General features: G+C 43.7%; 2 protein-coding genes across 2 annotated transcripts in view; one reads left to right on the top strand and one right to left on the bottom strand.

The window, feature by feature from the left end:
- SMYD4 (SET and MYND domain containing 4) overlaps positions 1-16,333 on the bottom strand; it is a 75,987-nt gene extending 59,654 nt beyond the window's left edge. Inside the window, exons 1-2 of the mRNA XM_049782651.1 lie at positions 16,188-16,333; positions 14,470-14,613 (exon numbers count right to left, since the gene is read on the bottom strand). Of these exons, the coding sequence (XP_049638608.1) occupies positions 14,470-14,603 (134 nt within the window). The 5' untranslated portion in view covers positions 14,604-14,613; positions 16,188-16,333. The remainder of the gene's footprint in view (positions 1-14,469; positions 14,614-16,187) is intronic.
- A 247-nt stretch (positions 16,334-16,580) lies between these two features.
- Positions 16,581-20,066, top strand: part of RPA1 (replication protein A1) — a 69,871-nt gene continuing 66,385 nt past the window's right edge. Inside the window, 1 exon segment of the mRNA XM_049782654.1 lies at positions 16,581-16,678. Within this exon segment, the coding sequence (XP_049638611.1) occupies positions 16,646-16,678 (33 nt within the window). The 5' untranslated portion in view covers positions 16,581-16,645.

The following is a 20,066-nucleotide window of genomic DNA, read 5'->3' as shown; positions in this document are numbered from 1 at the left end:
AGGAGCAATTTCTGAGTGCAGAGCCAGGAGTAACCCCTGACTGCTGCCAGGTGTGGCCCAAACAAAACAAACAAAAAAGTTCCCTTAAGCACCACCGGCATAGACCCCCATCCAAGCACTGCTAGGTGTGATCACAAAACAAAACAAAAATAAGATACCCTGAATCCAGAGAGATAGTATAGTGGGTAGGGCCTTGCATATGGTTGATGGGTTCAATCTCTGGTATCCCAGATGGTCTCCTGAGCACAGTTAGGAGTGATTCCTGAGTGCAAAACCAGGAGTAGCCCCTGAGCACCACTGAGTATGGCCCCAAAACAAAACCAACCAACCAACCAAGCAAAAAACAAAACAAAACAAAACAAAAAAACCCTATGTAGAGCACAAAGATACAAAATAGATCTAAATAAAAGTAAATAACACATATAGCAAAGAAACTGACAATCAGATTTGTGACATTCTACAAATAAGACATTTCACTAGCAAAATGGGCAAATGACATAAATAATCCACAGAGGAAACAGAAAATGAGCTGTAACATCTGAAATGGTGCATTATTTCCTCAGTAATAAGAAAATTAGAGTCTTTAGTTTGCTTTGTTCTTATTGGTGTTCAAGGTCAGAAAAAAATTAAAAGAAGCTGGAGCAGGGATGTAGCTCTAATACAAGAGCACGTGTCTAGCCTGCAAGAAGCCCTGAGTTGGATCCCCCCTCCCCAAAGTCCCCTGGTGGTTCTTAGTCACAACTGTCCACCCTATTACACATCACCTTGAGTACAGTGTGCCAAGGTGTGAATCTTATAAAAAAGATGAAAGGAGGTGGGAATGCCCCTCATTCATTGTCACTATGTACCATAAATAATTCTGTAAAATATTTGTAATGCACTTTGGTCACAAAAATTTTTATTAAAAAAAAAGATGAAAGGATGCTGGAGAAGATACAGGAAAGTAAGTAGCACAGCTGGTGCACGGTAAACTGGTAGATGCTTTTGCAAAATCTTGAATTCCTTTCCAAATAATCTCTTTTAAATTCTTTTTTTTTTTTTTTTTTGGTTTTTGGGCCACACCCGGTAACGCTCAGGGGTTACTCCTGGCTATGTGCTCAGAAGTTGCTCCTGGCTTGGGGGACCATATGGGACACGGGGGGATCGAACCGCGGTCCGTCCAAGGCTAGCACAGGCAAGGCAGGCACCTTACCTTTAGCGCCACCGCCCGGCCCCTCCTTTAAATTCTTAACTATGTGTTCAAAAACACTATAAAAATTGTTCACTGTAGTATTGTTTATAAGAGTAAAAAAAATAACACAAGAGGGATCAAAACAATAGAACAGTAGGGAGAGTGTTTGTCTTGCATGCAAACAACCTGAGTTTGATCCCTGGCAAACCGTATGGTTCTCTGAGACCAACAAGAGTGATTCCTGAGTACAGACCCAGAAGGAACTCCTGAACACTGCCAGATGAGCCTCAGTACCAAAATAAATAAGTAAATAAATTCGTTAAATTATATAAAAACACAACAGCTAGCAAATAATGCAATTGCTGATAGGGTTAAGAAAAAGAAAATATCACTTCCCAGCAGAAAAATGGTACGGCTCCTCTTCCAAGCTCTAAAAGAAAATAATGAGCTGCCTATACTTCCCACACAGGCCAGTCCAGGCTCATATCGCTGTGGCTTTTTCAGAAAGGGAGTGAGCGGATTCCCCTTTCTGCATAAGCTACAACCACATCCTCACCCTCCAACGGAAACAGCCCAGCTCCTCAACTTAACCTCATGAAACTGCCAATCCACCAAATGTGTTTCAGACCTATAAATCCTGGTCTGTGTGGTTGCTGGCAGCAGCACAACATCTCAGAACTTTAGTGTAATGTCAGCTCAGCAGGAAATCTGATGGGAAAGTAATTTACCGAGCTTAGTGAGCCTAAACAGTAACACAGAAGGCTCAAGTAGAACCAACTGCAGCCCAGTAAATCCTTAGATACTGACTTTAGTTAACACCCCGGAGAGATGTAACCATCATTTTATACTGACCTTTGTTGATTTAATTTTTTTGCTGGGAAGCAATACCTAGTGGTACTCAGGGGTTATTCCTCAGAAATAAGGTTCTGCACTCAGAAAACACTCCTGGCAGGCTTGGGGGACCACATAGGATGCAAGGGATCAAACCTGATCTGGGCAAGTGCAAGGCAAATGTGCTACTGGTTGTGCTATTGCTCTAGCCCCTGATCTAAGTTTTGATAAAGCCATTGGCCTTTGTGTTGTAACAAACAATATGAAGTAAATTTGTTTGTGCCTACTGTGGAGGCAGATTATGGTAGTGGGTGGAAAATTGGAAACACTGGTAAAACGTCACACTAGTGATGGGATAGGTCTTTGAATATTTAATAACTGAAACGATTGTATATGAACAACTTGGCAAATCATGGTGCTATAATAAAAAATTTAAAAGAAAAGAAAAAACCCTAAAATAATGTATAATTATATTAGCAAAATCATATAGTTGTTAAAAGATAAAAAGGAGTGATGTTGAGTGGGAAAAAAACTCATCGAACAAAACAGATATGAAGCCTAACAAAGAATAAGGACAGGATGTATATCATCCACAAATGTATGAGAATACATAAAAAGAACTAGTTTTTAATACACTGCCTATCTAAGAAAAAGAACAAGAAAGGTAAGAGAGAACTCTCACGTTTACTTCATTAAATACCATTTCCCTAACTTTTTGGTGGGGAGAAGCTTCCTTAGGCCCCTGAAGCCTGGCAATATGGTGCTGTTTGGGCAGGTGAGGCAGAACTGGAAGGCACCAGGATCATACTGTTAGAGTCTAAGATTTAGAATTAACTGTAACCTAAAAAAAATTTTTTTTTAAATTTTTTGTGTCACACCCAGCAGTGCTCAGGGTTTCTCCTGGCTCTATGCTCAGAAATCACTCCTAGCAGGCTCGGGAGACCATGCCGGGATTTGAACCTCTGTCCTTCCGGTTGCAAGGCAAACGCCTTACCTCCATGCTATCTCTCTGGTCCCCCCTTTTTTTTTTGGTTTTTGGGCCACACTGGTGATGCTCAGGGTTTACTCCTGGCTATGCACTCAGAAATTGCTCCTGGCTTGAAGGACCATATGGGACGCCAGGGGATTAAACCGCAGTCAGTCCTAGGCTAGCATGGGCAAGGCAGATGCCTTACTGCTTGCGCCAACACTCTGGCTCTAACCTAAATGTTGATTTTAGAATATGGTGTGCCTTTGGTTAGAAATAATATTCACGCAGAAGGACAGTGGTTCGAATCCCGGCATCCCATATGGTCCCCTGTGTCTGCCAGGGGCGATTTCTGACCATAGAGCCAGAAGTAATCCCTGAGTGCTGCCAGGTATGACCCAAAAACCAAAAAAAAAAAAAAAAAAAAAAAAGAAGAAAGAAATAATATTAGAAATAAATATACTCTGCTTGCTTGAGGAAGTTAAATACTGTAAACCTGGCTTTGCTGTGAGCCTAAGTAAAGGCATGACAGGTTGCAGTTTTAATGTAGAAAGACTAGGCCCAAAGAAAATCCTGTTCCTGAACCAGACCCTAGGGGCAAATGCCAGGAATTACACCCATATAAGGCTAACCAGCAGCTGACAGATGGCCAGATGACAACCGCACCCTGGGTCTGCAACAACTGACAGATAGCCAGATGACACAGCACCCTGAGTTTGGGGACTGCAGTCCACCCAGCTGTTTGTCTGATGCTACATTTGAACTGGTTCCAATCCTAGCCCAACCTTGTACTAAGGACCGATGAGTTTTTTTTTTTTTTTGGGGGGGGTCACACCTGGCGGTGCTCAGGGGTTACTCCTGGCTGTCTGCTCAGAAATAGCTTCTGGCAGGCTCAGGGGACCATATGGGATACCGGGAATTGAACCAACCACCTTTGGTACTGGATCGGCTGCTTGCAAGGCAAACGCCGCTGTGCTATCTCTCCGGGCCCCAGGACCGATAATTTTAAAGATCAACTACCCAGAGATGGAAATCCCCTAGACTGAGCCTTAGTACCCTTTAAATTTGACATATGAACCATTCTTTTTCTTTTCTTTTCTTTTCTTTTCTTTTTTCTTTTTTTTTTTTTTTTTTTGGTTTTTGGGTCACACCTGGCAATGCTCAGGGGTTACTCCTGGCTCTACGCTCAGAAATCGCTCCTGGCAGGCTCAGGGGACAATATGGGATGCCGGGATTCGAACCACCGTTCTTTTGCATGCAAGGCAAACACCTTATCTCCATGCTACCTCTCCAGCCCCATTTGAGCTATTCTTGGGGTCTTCATTTCTTAGGAGACGTTGGACTACAGCATGCTGGAATAAATTCCCTTGCATTTACGTTACTGCCTGTCTCCCTAGTGGTCTTTTGGGTGGTGGAGTCCTGAGTTCCAGACTCTAACATTACCTGGTGTGCAGAATGGGGAAGAGCTTATGTCAGTGCATGTGAATGTCTTACATACATGAGTTTCATCTCTGATCCTCATCTGGTCCTAGGATCTAAACCTGGGGCCTTTAGAATGCAAAGAATGTGCTTAAGGTGGTTGGTTCGAATCCCGGTGTCCCATATGGTCCCCCATGCCTGCCAGGAGCTATTTCTGAGCAGACAGCCAGGAGTAACCCCTGAGCACTGCCGGGTGTGGCCCAAAAAGAGCCCCCCCCCCCAAAAAAAAAAAGAATTTGAGATTCTTTTTCTTAAGTCAATGCTATAGGCTACATAGCAAACCTAGGTGGGGGCAGGCTGGGAAAAGATCTACTGAAAACCAATTTTGTAAAGGCATATGAGGTACATTCTCTACTGTGGAGATTTGTATGCATCTTGACCTAAAAGGTGTACTTCCTTTTCTTAGGACACATTCTAAAGAAATGAACCAGTCTGCCCAACTTCACTTCCTCCAAGGGTTAAGACTGACTTTAATTTTCCTGCAAAGAGCAATTCTTCAGTCCAGCCCACAGCTGGTAAGCACCAGTACCTACATCATGAAGATCAAGTGGATTCCAGGTACAGATTGACAGCTGCTTTGTAAGGCTGGTGGGACAGTGGCATCATGATGCTATGAACACTGCTCAGAGCAAGCAGAGTTCTCTGATTCTGATCCACCCCAGGGAATCCCCCAGGTGATGGAGGCAATTTGAACAGGAATGTGGAAACATTGTTTTCTGAAGGCTAACTCCCTTGCTCTCCACTTCATGCAAGTCACCTGCAACACTTTGAGACATATAGGAGTCAGATGACCTGCCACACTATTCATGGGAATGACCTAAATCTTTAGGTGAGAGTTACTTGTCCCATTTGTAACACAATTAATAGAAGTCAGTTCTTAGAGTATGTTATAATGAAGAAATGATGGAAAAAACATTTCTTTTTCTGTTTTTGTTTCAGCCCCCATCCCATGCAGTGCTCAGGCTCCTGGCTCCATGCTTAAGAATCATTCCTGGTGGGGGTTAAGGGGACCATTTAGGGCCGGGGACCAAACCCTGACCAAGCACATTACCTGTTCTCTGGCCTGGGCAAAGCATTTCAAGCAGAAGAAATACAATGAATAAAGTCCATGTGACAAAAGCAGCAGCAGGGAGCTAAAGAAGAACCAACTAGATGGCTCAAAGGTCTGGAGTATATGCTTTGTGTGCAAGAGGCTCAGGTTCCATCCCTGGCACAAGCTTTCTCCTGAGTACCACAAAAGCAAGCCCTGACCACTGAGCCTGCAGCTTGGGTGAACCTCAAACCCCAAACCCAAACACTAAAAGGTAGTTCCTGTCAAGATACGAGAGTCAGGCAGTATAAAAGAGAGAAAGGGGTTGGAGTGGTGGTGCAAGCGGTAAGGTGTCTGTCTTGCCTGAGCTCGCCTAGGAGTGATTTCTGAGAACAGCCAGGAGTAACCTGAGTGCCACAGGGTGTGACCCAAAAACAAACAAAAAACCCAATATATATATATATATATGTGTGTGTATATATATATATACATATATATATTTATATAGGGCTGGAGTGATAGCATAGAAGGTAGGGCATTTGCTTTGCATATGACTGACCCAGGTTCAATCCCAGCATCCCATATAGTCTCCTGAGCAATGCTAGGAATGACACCTGTTTGCAGAGCCAGGAGTAACTCCCGAGAACCACAGGTGTGGCCCTTCATCAAAAAATAGTTATGTGATTATTGTCTACATTTCTATTTTATCCAGAAGCAGAAGTCCTACTCTTCAAGTTTAAAAGAAATCCATAGTATTCTTAGACCTGCAATGAATACAACTGGCATGGATTTAATATGCAGTCTGAGAGGGAGAGAGAAAACTGGGCATGATGGCTACATTTCTGGCTATAATTTAGGCAGTGGTGATGTATTTGACAATAATATTTTGATAGAGAGAAAAGAGTTTAGTTTAGTTTTCGATATTCCATAGATCTCTAGTTTTATGAACAGAATCAAGGTAATGCAACTCACTAAGACTGAAACCACTGGAAGAGAATTTAATTTGAGGGCAAGATTTTGAGTTTAGTTTTAGATATGACAAATTTTAAGTATCTCTGAGACTTTGTGCATTGGATTTAGAGATGTGTGTCTCAGATGAAAGGTGAAGGCTGAAGATATAATTTTAAAGGTCATCAGCATATAGGAAGTAATTTGTTATCTTGGGTGTGAATGAAGCAGCACTGGCTGAGAATATAGTGTGAAAAAGTAAGAGAGTCTTGAGATTTAAGAACTCCAATATTAAATTATGAGACAAATCTTATTTCTAGCCCTTCTAGCACACCAAACTTTCAAATGATCCTTGTGGATTATTTCTTTTTGCTATCAGCAGCTTCATCAATTTATCTTAGGAAAATTGCCTACAACCCAAAAAATTCACTAGCAATTCTACTTTAACTTTGGAACTTCCATAAAGGCAATCCTTTACCGATGCTAAACAGTTTCGGATATTATTTTTCATTTGTTTTTGTTTTTTTTGTTTTTTTGTTTTTTTTTGGTTTTTGGGTCACACCTGGTAACGCTCAGGGGTTACTCCTGGCTATGCGCTCAGAAGTTGCTCCTGGCTTGGGGGACCATATGGGACACCGGGGGATCGAACCGCGGTCCGTTCAACGCTAGCGCAGGCAAGGCAGGCACCTTACCTTTAGCGCCACTGCCCGGCCCCTCGGATATTATTTTTCAAAGTGCAGGTTGTTACTGTATAAATGTTACTGTATCTTTAAGGGGTGATGACTATAAAATGACCCCCTGTAAATCAATGGCCTGGGAAACACTCCTGCAACTGTCAATGACTGGGGAGGGGCCTAGGAAGAAATAGGGGAGAACCTACAGGTCTAATATGCATCTGCTAGAAGCACCTAGCTTCTCTCTCTTCTTTGTCTCTCTGTCTGCCCATCTGTCTCTTTCCTGTCAAACATTAGGTGACCATTAAAGGGCTATGTTCTTTCCCCTCCCTCTCTCTGTTTACATTTCATTTCGTTACACAGGTCATGAATTGGTAGGTCATAATGTCAATTGAGCTACTCTTGATTATAATTATTTCTAGGGGCCAGAGAGATAGCATGGAAGTAATGCATTTATTTGCCTTGCATGCAGGAGGTTGGTGGTTCAAATCCCATATGGTCCCCTGAGCCTGCCAGGAGCAATTTCTGAGCATAGAGCCAGGAGTAACCCCTGAGCGCTGCTGGGTGTGACCCAAAAAATAAAAAAGAAGATTAGCCACATCTGTTTACTCAGGGATCACTCCTAGCAGGCCTATGGGGCACCAGTGATCAAACTCAGGTTGGCTTAATGTAAGGCAAGTGTCTTGTCCACTGTACCATCTCTTCGGCCTCCATATTATTATTTTGGAGTTTGGGGTCACACCTGGTGATACTTGAGGACTGTTCTCTTCAGTGATCAGGGGACCATGTAGTACCAGGAATTGAACCAGGGCTTCCCACGTGTAAATATGTACTTAAGTCTTTTTTTTTTTTTTTTTTGGTTTTTGGGCCACACCCAGTGACACTCAAGGGTTACTCCTGGCTCTGCACTCAGAAATTGCTCCTGGCTTGGGGGACCACATGCGACACCGGGGATAGAACCGTCCTGAATCAGCTACGTGCAAAGCAAATGCCCTACCACTGAGCCACCACTCTGGCCCTGGTACTTAGTCTTTTAAGATATCCTTCTGGCTCCTTTTTTTGGTGGGGGAGGGGGCCCCACACCTGGCAGTGCTCAGGGGTTCTCCTGACTCTGCACTCAGAAATTGCTCCTGGCAGGCTCATGGGATCATATAAGATTCTAGAATTAGGGGGCCGGGCGGTGGCGCTAAAGGTAAGGTGCCTGCCTTACCTGCGCTAGCCTAGGACGGACCGCGGTTCGATCCCCCGGCATCCCATATGGTCCCCCAAGCCAGGAGCGACTTCTGAGCGCATAGCCAGGAGTAACCCCTGAGCATCACCGGGTGTGGCCCAAAAACCAAAAAAAAAAAAAAAAGATTCTAGAATTAGAACTCGGGTTGGCCCGTGCAAGACAAACAACCTACCCGCTCTGTGCTATCACTCCGACTCCTCTCTGGCTCATTACCTTCTACATAACTTAAATATTTTTTTTTCCTTTTTTGGGCCACATCTGGCGATGCTCAGGGAACCAAATGGGATGCTGCGGATCGAATCAGGTTCGAATGCATGCAAGGCAAGTGCCTTACCCACTGTTTAAGGGGTCACTATATCTTGTCCCTAAAATGTATTTTTAATTTCTGTGTATTTATTGTTTTTTATTTTTCCTCCCCATCTCTTCATTGTTTTATGCTGACTCAGCTTGCACATTTGTCTGGGCCGAAAAGCACTGCTTTGAAGTAACCCTGCCCCACAAAGAAACTAATCTTTAAAATTTGAGATAAGAATGATAGAAATTGATTATATTTTATTTTTATTTTATTATTTTTTTGGTTTTTGGGTCACACCCGGCGGCGCTCAGGGGTTACTCCTGGCGCTAAATTCAGAAATCGCTCCTGGCAGGCTCAGAGGACCATATGGGATACCGGGATTTGAACCACCATGCTATCTCTCCGGCCCCTGACTATATTTTATTTGTTTTTTGTTTGTTTGTTTGTTTTTTTCCTGATTATATTTTAAAGTAGGAGTTGGCTAGAAAGAAGGTTAGTGGGTAAGATAAATGTCTTGCATGTAGCTGACCTGGGTTCTGATGCCCATACTGCCAAAATAGGTAAATAAAAAATAGGGGGCCGGGCGGTGGCGCTGGAGGTAAGGTGCCTGCCTTACCTGCGCTAGCCTAGGAGACGGACCGCGGTTCGATCCCCCGGCGTCCCATATGGTCCCCCAAGCCAGGAGCGACTTCTGAGCGCATAGCCAGGAGTAACCCCTGAGCGTCACTGGGTGTGGCCCAAAAAACCAAAAAAAAAAAAAAAAAAAAAAAAAAAAAATAAAGTAGCAATCAACAAACTATATAGACTTGAGGTAAACACTGCCTATTTTTACATGGGTATCAGCTGAAAATGAATTCAGGTTCAATGTTTGAATCTGGTGATGTGATGCTGGTTGGGTCCACTGGAACTGCGTTGATCAGGCCTACCCTAGTAATGTTAGGTGGGGTTGGGCCTACTTCCATTTGCTGCTCAGAGATTGCCAGCTGTGGTGCTTAGAGGACTGTGCAGTGCCAGGGATGGAACTTGGGCATCCTGCATGCACAGCAAGTGCCATTTCCCCAGAGCCGGTGATATAGTACTGGAGTTAAGGTATCTGTCTTATTTGGGGCCAATTGTAGTTCAATCCCTGACCTCTACTGGATGAGTCCTCTCAAACCCCCTCCCCCAAAAGAGTATGTTTTCAGATTTATTCAGGTGGTTGACAGGAGCCAGTTCCTCACAAATGTAAGTCAAAGGTCTCTAGCTCCTTGTTAGCTTTAAGCCAGCTGCAAGCTTCTAGTGCATTCCAGATTTTGTCATCACTTCCATCTTAGAACAGTCAAATCTCAGAGAGTTCTCTCACTTCCTTTGTGCTACCTGCTGGAAATAATTTCTGCTTTTAAAGGTTCTACATGAAGGGGTCAGAGTGACAGTACAGTGGAAAAGGCACTTGTCTAACATGGGGCTGACCTGGGTTCAATTCCCAGTATCCCAGATGGCTCCCTGAACTATCCAGGAATGATTCCTGAGTACACAGCCAGAAGTAATCCCTGAGCACTTCTGGGTATAGCCACCAAACCAAAGCAAACCAAACCAAAATAAAGGTCCCAGTGATTGAATTAGGCCCACCCAGATAACTATTCCTAGGTCAGCTGATTTGGAGACTTTCATTACATCTGCAAAACTTATTTGCAGCAGTACCTGAGTTAATAATGTCAGACAGAATATTCAGGGGGCATAGATGGGCTTGGGAGTATCCTGCCTACCATAAGACTCTGTAGTCAACTTCTGAAGCACTTACAAGGTCATCACGATTTGAACCTTTCGCTTTTCCCCAACTCCCAGGTATCTCTCATTACCTCTGAAGTGATTCTCTCCCTCTGGCCCTGCACAGTCGCTTTCTTGCTGCTGCATAAAGATGCCAGGCACATCCTCTCCTTAGGATTTCTGCTGTGGATGCACTTCTCTCACTTTCTTACTTTGTTAACTGTGGTATCCCCAAAATCCTGTTCAACTGTTTTTTCAATGAGAGCTATCTTATCATTCTATTTAATAACCTGCTCTCACTCCTGGCACTCTCTATTCCTCCTATCCTGTTTATTTCTGCAGCACTTATTTCCTTTAACATATCATATACTTTATCTCTAATGTTTATTGTCTGTCCTTCTGTGGTAGAATTAAGCACCTGGAGGATAAAGATCTTTGTTCATTTTTTTTTTTTTTGGTTAACCGAAATATTTTTTAATATTGTTTAAAGTATTTTTTAGGAATTTAATACAAAATACATGATTAATAAATTCTCTAAATTGGGCCAGAGAGATAGTATGGCGGCAGGATGTGATCCTTGATACCCTATAAGCCTTCCCAGGAGTAAGCCCTGTGCACTGCTGGCTATGGCCCCAAAACAGCAACGCAAAAAAATTTCTGAATGAGAATTCCCTTTTCTTACATATGTGTGCACTAGATTATGATCTAAGATGTAATCGCTAAAATTTTTTTTTTGTTTTATTGTTTTTGTTTTGGGGCTATAATCTTGATGCTCAGTTTACTCCTGCTTCTATACTCAGGGATCATTCTTGGTGGGATGCCAGGGATTGAACCTGGTCCAGCCATATGCAAGGCAAGGGCCTTACCTCACTGTACGCTCCCCACTCCCTTAAAAAAAAAAAGTACAGGTGGAGCTACAGCTGTGGCGTAAGCAGTGGGGCGTCTGCCTTGCAAGCACTAACCTAGGACAGACCAGGGTTCGATCTCCCGGCATCCCATATGCCAGGAACAATTTCTGAGTGCATAGCCAGGAGTAACCCCTGAGCATCACAGGGTGTGGCCCAAATAAAACAAAAAACCAAAAGTATAGGGATCACTATTCCTATACTTCAAGTTCAGCAGTGCTGAGAAAGACCAGAGGGTTCATAGCCATTGGTGCTAAGTTGGAAGAACGTGGAAATGTTCAGTCCCAGGGAAAATCACATACTAGATATATGTTCTACCCCAGGTTTCTAATTTCTTTGATTTATAATAAGCATTCACATTTCTTTTATGTGTATGTGTGTCCATATATTATGGGATGAGTAGCAATCAACCCTACTGCATTATCACTATATTTAAAAAAAGTTTTTAATTTTAAGGGTTAGAGTGATGGTATAGGGGTTAAGACACTGGACTTGCATATGGCCAACTGGTTTCATTTCTTTTTTTTTTTTTTCTTTAGATTTCTCAGGGATTACTCCTGACTCTACGCTCAGAAATTGCTCATGGCAGGCTCGGGGGACCATATGGGATGCGGGATTTGAACCAATGACCTTTTACATGAAAGGCAAACGCCTTACCTCCATGCTATCTCTCCGGCCCCTGGTTTCATTTCTGACACCACTAGATGTTCCTTGAGCACTAAAAGGAGCAATCCCTGAACACAGAGGATTAGTTCTCCAGAGCACTGCTGCGTGGAACATCAGACAACCCCCCAAAAATATTAAAAAAAATTTTGCAACCCCACTGTTCACTTTGCCTTAAAATTTTTTTATATTTAAAATAATTTATATTTATTTCTATCTCATCCATTCCCATTTGTTGTTGTACTGACAGAAGTATCACACACTCTGGCTGTGGTGCTCGTAGAAAGTTGAGTATCAGGTTGTGATGCTTGAATCTATGAAAAGGTGCTCCCTTGAAGCCTGCTTTCCTTTAGCTATGTTGTTTACATAATGCTTGATAAGGGTTGCGTTCTTTAATTTTGGTGCTCAAATACACTCTGGTTATAGCGCTCAGCAGGGGTAACACCCATATGATGTGAGGCTTATACATACCTGGTGGCAGTACAGCCCAAAATAAAATCACTTACAGACCTGGGAATCACAGACTGCAGAGTTTCCTCTGATTATGCCTGGCATGTGTGGCAGCACCAGGGATTGAACTTTTGGACGATATGCTTTCAAGGTAGGCATTGGAAGTATGCATTTATCATTGAATCGCACCTCCCTTGTTAATTTATTTTATTTTATTTTATTTTAGGCTATTGCTGGTAGTGCTCAGGACTTACTCCTGGAAGGGCTCAGGAAATCATATGTGGTATGGAGAGATCGAAACCCAGGTCATCTGAGAGCAAAGCAAAGTAGTCTCCCTACCCCTGCTTTAATGAAGTAACATTAGAATTATAAATTTCAGGTGTGTTGTGTTAAAACAATCACACGTAGGGCCCGGAGAGATAGCACAGTGGCGTTTACCTTGCAAGCAGCTGATCAAGGACCTAACTAAGGTGGTTGGTTTGAATCTCGGCATCCCATATGGTCCCCTGTGCCTGTCGGGAGCTATTTCTGAGCAGACAGCCAGGAATAACCCCTGAGCACCGCTGGGTGTGGCCCAAAAACCAAAAAAAAAAAAAAATCACATGTAAAGGTTTATCAATACAGCATATGCCTTGCATGAAGTCCTGAGTTCAATCCCTGACACTGAAAACAAAAACAAAACAAAACCCCCAAAACATCACATGTAATTAAGCTCCCCACTGAAAGTCTACTTCTTTTTGTTTAAGGGAGGAAGAACACACTTGGAGATGTTTAGGGTATACTGTTGCTCTATGCCCAGGAATTACTCCTAGTGGACTCAGGGGACCATATGAGATGGTAGAAATTAACCTGGTCAGTCTCATGCAAGGCAAGTGCCTTATCCATGCTGCACTATCACTCCAACCCATTCATTTCTATTCTACCTAATACATTTGTCCCCTGTCCTAATTTACACCCCCACTTCTCTTATTATCTGACCCCTTTTGTAGTCCAAAAGTTATTATTTTATTTATTCATCTTAAGGGGAGAGAGAGAGTGAGAGAGAGAGTGTTAAGGTTCTGCCCTGCATACTTTGACCATGGGTTGATACCTAATACCACATATGATTTCCCAAACATGGCCAGGGATCACTCCTGAGTATGAGCCAGGAATAGGCCCTGAACATCACTGAATGTGGCCCTAAGTCTCCTCTTGTCCCCTAAAAATAGATTCTTTTTAGTGAAAAATGTTATCAAGAGAATTAGAAAACTCCTGGGGTTTAGAGTTTTCTAACTAATCTGAACTCAAAGGTCCTTTTTAGATTTTAGTGAATTTCTAGGTCTAAAGATGCAATTCAAAGAGCTAGAGTAAAAATCTTGCATTCAGAAAAAATAATCTTGCATTTAGGAGACTCTGAGATTGAGCCCTGGTACAGAATGATTCCAGGTCCCCCAAGCATAGCTGAGTGTGACATCCTCCCTGGACCCTGTTCCCTGCTCCTGCTCCTGAATGCTGCCTGAATGACCTAATGTCTCTACCATAGCACTATCAGGACCAAACACAACTATATCCTTGATCCCATGCACTGTCAGGCCTGCACTGCAGGAGCAAGTATCATCAGGAAATACTGCTAGAGACCTCCCATCCTCCCAGTTTTTGGGTTTTTGGGTCACACCCGGCAGTGCTCAGGGGTTGCTCCTGGCTCTATGCTCAGAAATCGCTCCTGGCAGGCTCGGGGCACCATATGGGATGGGATGCTGGGATTCGAACCACAGTCCTTCTGCATCTAAGGCAAATGTCTTACTGCTGTGCTATCTCTCAGGCCCCATCCTCCCAATTTTTTAAGCAGCTAGAAAATCTAGTAAGATAGCTCAAAGTTCACAGCCTATTGAATATAGTAAAAAAGTGATTACTGAAATATAATACTGACACTGAAAAAGTTAAATAGCACCTCATCCATCATTAAGGTAGCTTAGAAAAACTAAGTGTCTTCAAATAGAACAGTTGAACTTAATTTTCCCATCAAAACAAATTATTTAAGGGAACAAATAAAAAAATTAAAGATCAAAATATCCCTGGTGAAACTTCCCATTCACTTACTGAAGAAGCGAAGAGGAGTGGTGAAAAATATCACTTAAAGTCTCTGCTGTAGAAATTGTGACTTGAATAGACTTTGGGATCAAAGACCACTTTTGAAGTACATAGGATTTCCACTCATTCACTGGTAGATCCATGTTATTTTACCTGAAAAATAAGGCAGAAGATAAGGAATAAAGAATTAAGATTTCTATAAAATCAAGTTTTTGTTCAAGCAAATTTGAAAAACAAAGCTAATTCTCCTTCCTCCCTGTAGTTTATATATGCTGAGGGTGAATGAGGTATAGGCTGTCACCAACAGTGTTTTATGCAGAAATGCTTATTGAAGGTTTCGAAGACTTATTGTTCCAGGCATCAGGCTAAATTTTTGTTTTGTTTTGGGGCCACACCCGGCTGTACTCAAGGTTTATATCCTGGCTCTGCACTCCAGGCAGCCTAAAGGGACCGTAAAGGGTGCTGGGGATTTAACTCAGACTATGTGCAAGTGTCTTACCCACTGTACTACTTCTCTACTCCCTCACTGATGTTTTATATATATACATATATATACATATACATACATATACATACACATATATACCAGACAGCTACTACCCGTCACCTTAGCCTTCTGATGCCCTAATTTTTTTTTTACCACTTAATCCTGCAACTATTAAGTTAATAAATACTTCTTTTTTTTTTTTTTTTTTTTTGGTTTTTGGGCCACACCCTGTGACGCTCAGGGGCTACTCCTGGCTATGCACTCAGAAGTTGCTCCTGGCTTCTTGGGGGACCATATGGGACGCCGGGGGATCGAACCGCGGTCCGTCCTAGGCTAGCGCAGGCAAGGCAGGCACCTTACCTCCAGCGCCACCGCCCGGCCCAATAAATACTTCTATCTCTTACATAGCTCAGTTTCCTTCAGTCTCCCAGCCATCCCTTTTTAGGATGTCACTATCTCTTTTCTGGAGTGCTTTTCAGTGTCCTAATATGTCTCCATACCCTCTTTTCTTTTTACCTTCACTTTTTGTTGGTTTGTTTTCAGCCACACCTGCCAATGCTCCTGCACCCAGGGATCACTCTTGGCAGTGCTCTGGGAGACCAGATTAAACCCGGGTCCCCGAGTGCAAGGCAGAAGCCCTACCTGCTGCACTATCGCTCTGGCCTCTCATCTTCCAATTCTTTCCACCCTTCTTTGCCTTAAAACTCCTCAGTGTTCCACTGAGCATTTAAAGAAGCACCTCACCTTTCCTATCTGTCCCGTGGTTTACACTCTAAAAGCAAATTTTACTTATTCCATTCTACTCTACTATTCTGGTTTATTCCCAGCTTGTCGGCCTATATATCCCATCTCTCTTAACTTTTACATAAACTATTCATTCTGAATCATTCCTGTCCTCATTTGGGAGGCCCCAGGCAATTTCCACACACGTGTCCAAGTCAAATGGCACCTCCTTCTTCCTTCCAAGAAAAGGCCTTTTCTGACTTATGAATCTGGGATCCCAGCACGCTTTGGTCTGGTTTCTTTTTCTTTCCGATACACTTGATGGTGCTCAGGGCTTATTCCCAGATTTTGCACCCAGGGAAGCACCAAGGATGCAGGTAATGGAACGTGGATAGGTTGCAAGCCAGGCAAGCCTCTTACAGTTAGTTGTTCCCGTCCCGCATCATTCATTCTACCCTGCATTTATTGCTGCTTTCATATCCGACTCTCCGGTGCACTAAAAGCAGGTCTTATTTACCTTCGAGGCCTCACTGAGCCACGTTTATAGTCTGGCACCGCGGGGAGCTTAACACTTCCTCTACAGAGTTAGTAGTCAAGAAGCAGGTCTGTCCCAGGAGCTACTACGCACCCCAAGGCCCAGCCAGCCCCACCTTAGAAACCCAACTCGCTCCGGAAGCGCCGGAACCCAGCAAACCCGGCCCGCAGGCACATCCGCCTGGCGTTTGGCGCGCCCGGCAGCGAGACGCCCCCGCGAGCGCGCGCCAGCCCGCGATTGGCCCAGGACTAGTCGGAGGCGGGACTTAGGGCTCCTAACCGAGCTTCGACCAATAAGCGCGCAGCTTGGTCCTCGGCCTCGCGCACGTCCGGGGGCGGGAGGTAGCGTTTCTGGCCAATCGCGTGGCAGCGCGCGGGGACCCCGGGAGCGAAGCCTGGGCTGCTGGAGATCCGGAGCGCGGGAGTTGGTGCGGCGGAGTCATGGCGAGCCACCTGAGCGAGGGGGCCTTAGCGGTGAGCACTCGCCTGCCTGCAGCGGGCTGGTCCGGGGCTCCGAAGAGTGGAGAGGGAGAGAGAGGAGCCCGGGGGAGGCCGCCGGGGCGAGGACGGGCCGGGAGCCGAGAGCGGGACCTCGAGGGGGAAGGGAGGAGTCCCTGGCGACTACGCAGTACCGTTGTCCGGGCTCCGGAGTGTGCTTTTGGAAACGAGGTCGATTCCGTCCTCTCCCTCCTGTTGCCACGCTCTCTTCTCCCCACTCCTGGGCCAGAGTTGGACGCTTTTCTCTTGTCAGCTGTTGCTTTTGTTCACCTGCACCCTTTAGCCTCCTTGGATCGAGATCTCACAAGTCACCCTCCTGGAACCGAGCAGACCCTGAACGTTGCTGCCGCTTTTCGTCTTCTTTCCACCTTCTTTGCACCAGTTTTCTGCAGGGCTGGAGTATGTTCGTAACATTGTTTTTTTTGCGGCCTAGCTGTTGTAGGTGCCTCTTCGTAGGATTTTTCTACCAAAAAGATCCTTTCTCCCCAGATCCATCACATGAAGTGTCATTTAGTTGTCACACATTTCTTTGCCCCCACTTGTTTAGTTGCTCCGATCTTCTGATATCTCCAAGAGTTTTAAATGTAACCCGCCTTGCAAAAGATATGTTTTATCTGACTAAAGTTGGCATATCTAGATGCTTCTTACTATTATTCTTTTAAGTCATGTTAGGCAGTACTTGAGGCGGCATTCTTATGACAGATTTCACTTTGGAGATCCAGTTCTTCAAGTCCTGTGTATTTTCATATCCTTGTCTCTTAAATTTGTCGGCTAGTTTGCCTTTTTATGGGAGGGGGGAGAATACCCGCCAGTGCTCAGGGATTACTCTTAGGCCTTGAACTCAAGAACCTCTTCTGCCAAGGCTCTGTTGACCATTTGTGGTACTAGGTATCTATCATGGGGTTGACTGAGCAAGGCAAGCACCATGCCCGCTGTTCCTTTGCTCTGATTGTCTGCTTCTTGCTAACCACCTTTGTGCCATTGTTTCTCTCTTAGACACTAGCACTCATGCTCTCCTACTGGCTCTTGCCTCCTTTCAGCTTTTCTTTTTTTAAAGTTTCAGCTGTTACTCTGTACTCTTGCCTTTCACAGGACATTTGAACGTTCTTTTCTCTCGGCCTTTTACCTACTTAGTGCTTTATACCTGCCCTTGATTTAAGAAAATGTCTAAATTTAACTCGGGTTAATTCTTCAGAGGTCAGCTCTCTTTTATTTGAGACTCTTAATTCCAATTCATAACTTTGGATACTAGATTGAAATCTCTTCTGTAAAATAAGGATGATGATAACTAGTAGCTATTGTATAACATTAGTGGGAGAATTGAGCACGCTTCTGTATTTAAGGTACTTTGATGTGTTCAGTATATCTGATTATTACTGATTACAAATAAAATTTTTCATTTACATGTTGATCTGATAAATACCAGCTACTGTTTAACTCCCCACTGCATTGGAAATTCTTGGAGGCCTAATACTATGTGTGTGTTTTGATTGGTTTTTGGTCTGGGCTATACCTGACCGTTCTCAGGACCATCCACAGGACTCAGGTCATACCTGGCTGTATTCAGAAATCACTTCAGGTGGGGCTTGGATACCATATGGGTGCCTGGATCAATCCAGGTCAACTTGTGCAAAGCAAACGCTTTACCCAGGGTGTATATGTATTTCTCAACATAATATAATTAGAGAAGCATTGATAAGTATAGGCATGCAATAAGACTGGAAGGAGCTTGGGAGCTAGGAGTAGCTTGGAGGGGATGAAGATCAGACTGGAGGTGACATGGTGACATACAGAAGTGATGGGAGGGTCTTGGACATTTTGATGGTGTTGGGTTAACACTTGTAACTATGTCATCTAAACTAAAATAAAAATATTTTTTAAAAAGGCAGGGAAGCAAGGGTGGTACATTTTAAGGCTGAAACCTAATCATGAACAACTTTGTTATCATGGTATTTTAATAAAGGGGAAAAAAGGCAGGGAAGCTTGGGGGAGGGATGGAGGGGAAGAGGAATTGGAATTGAGCGAATATTTGAATAAATTAAGAATAATTACCCAATCACTTGGGGAGTGATTGCAAATTGTAATTATTTAATTACTGTCACCATGTGCCTTTAAGACAAGTGGGGGGAGGGTTAAAAAAAGGAATTGGGAGAGGCTGGAGAGATAGCATAGAGGTAGGGTGTTTGCCTTGCATGCAGTTTGGTGGTTTGAATCCTGGCATCCCATATGGTTCCCCACACCTACCAGGAGCGATTTCTGAGCGTAGAGCTAGGAGTAGCTGCTGAGCACTGCCGGGCGTGACCCAAAAACAAACAAATAAAGCAAAATTAGAGGAAAGAAAGGTGTTTCATGATATTAATGTTTTGCCCCATTTTGCCACTAAAAAAAAAAAAAAGGAATTGGGAACGATTATGAGATAGCTTAAGGGACTTCTCAGAGGCAGATGTTGGTTGGATTCCTAGTCTTACTAGGATTATTAGATTGTTACTCAAAACAAAAATAGGGGCCAGAGAAATAGCATGGAGGTAGGGCATTTGCCTTGCATGCAGAAGGATGGTGGTTAGAATCCCTGCATCCCATATGGTTCCCTGAGCCTGCCAGGGGCCATTTCTGAGTGTATTGCCAGGAGTAACCCCTGAGCGCTGCCAGGTGTGACCCAAAAACAAACAAATAAAACAAAATTAGAGGAAAGAAAGGTGTTTCATGATATTAATGTTTTGCCCCATTTTGCCACTATGTTTCTTAGAAGCAACTTCCTTTTTAAAAATTATCTATAGGCAAAAATAAATAAATGAATAATTAAAAATTATCTACAGGCTCAGAAATATTACAGAGTGTAGGGCGCTTGCCTTGCATGTGGCCAGACCAGGTTTGATCTCAACTACCCCATATGGTTTCCCAACTCTACAACAAGTGATTCATAATTGTAGACCCAAGAGTAAACCATGAATACCACCAGGTATGACCCCAAAACAACAAAAATTATTTGGATTGGAACCGGAAAGATAGTACAGTGGGCAAGGTCCTTGCCTTGTATGCAGCTGATCTGGTTGGGTTCAGTCCCTGATGCTACATATGGTTCCCCAAGTACCAAGTCCTGGTAAATAGAGCCAGGAGTAAGCACTGAGCATTGTCATTTTGACCCTTCTATTCTTCATTGTTTATATTTAGGGTTAAGATTAGGTCTAGGGTTAGAATTAAATTTGTAGTTAGGGTTCTTTTTTCTTTATTTGGTTTGTTTTGGGGCTCTGCACTCAGAAATTAGTCCTGGCAGATTCAGGGGACCATATGGGATGCAGTGGATCGAACCTGTGTCGGCCCCTTGCAAGCAAACACCCTACCCGCTGTGTATGGCTCCGACCCC

The sequence above is a fragment of the Suncus etruscus genome, chromosome 1, assembly GCF_024139225.1.
Source record: "Suncus etruscus isolate mSunEtr1 chromosome 1, mSunEtr1.pri.cur, whole genome shotgun sequence".
In the NCBI taxonomy this organism is placed as follows: Eukaryota; Metazoa; Chordata; class Mammalia; order Eulipotyphla; family Soricidae; genus Suncus; species Suncus etruscus.
This window is presented reverse-complemented; position numbering and strand designations above follow the sequence as displayed.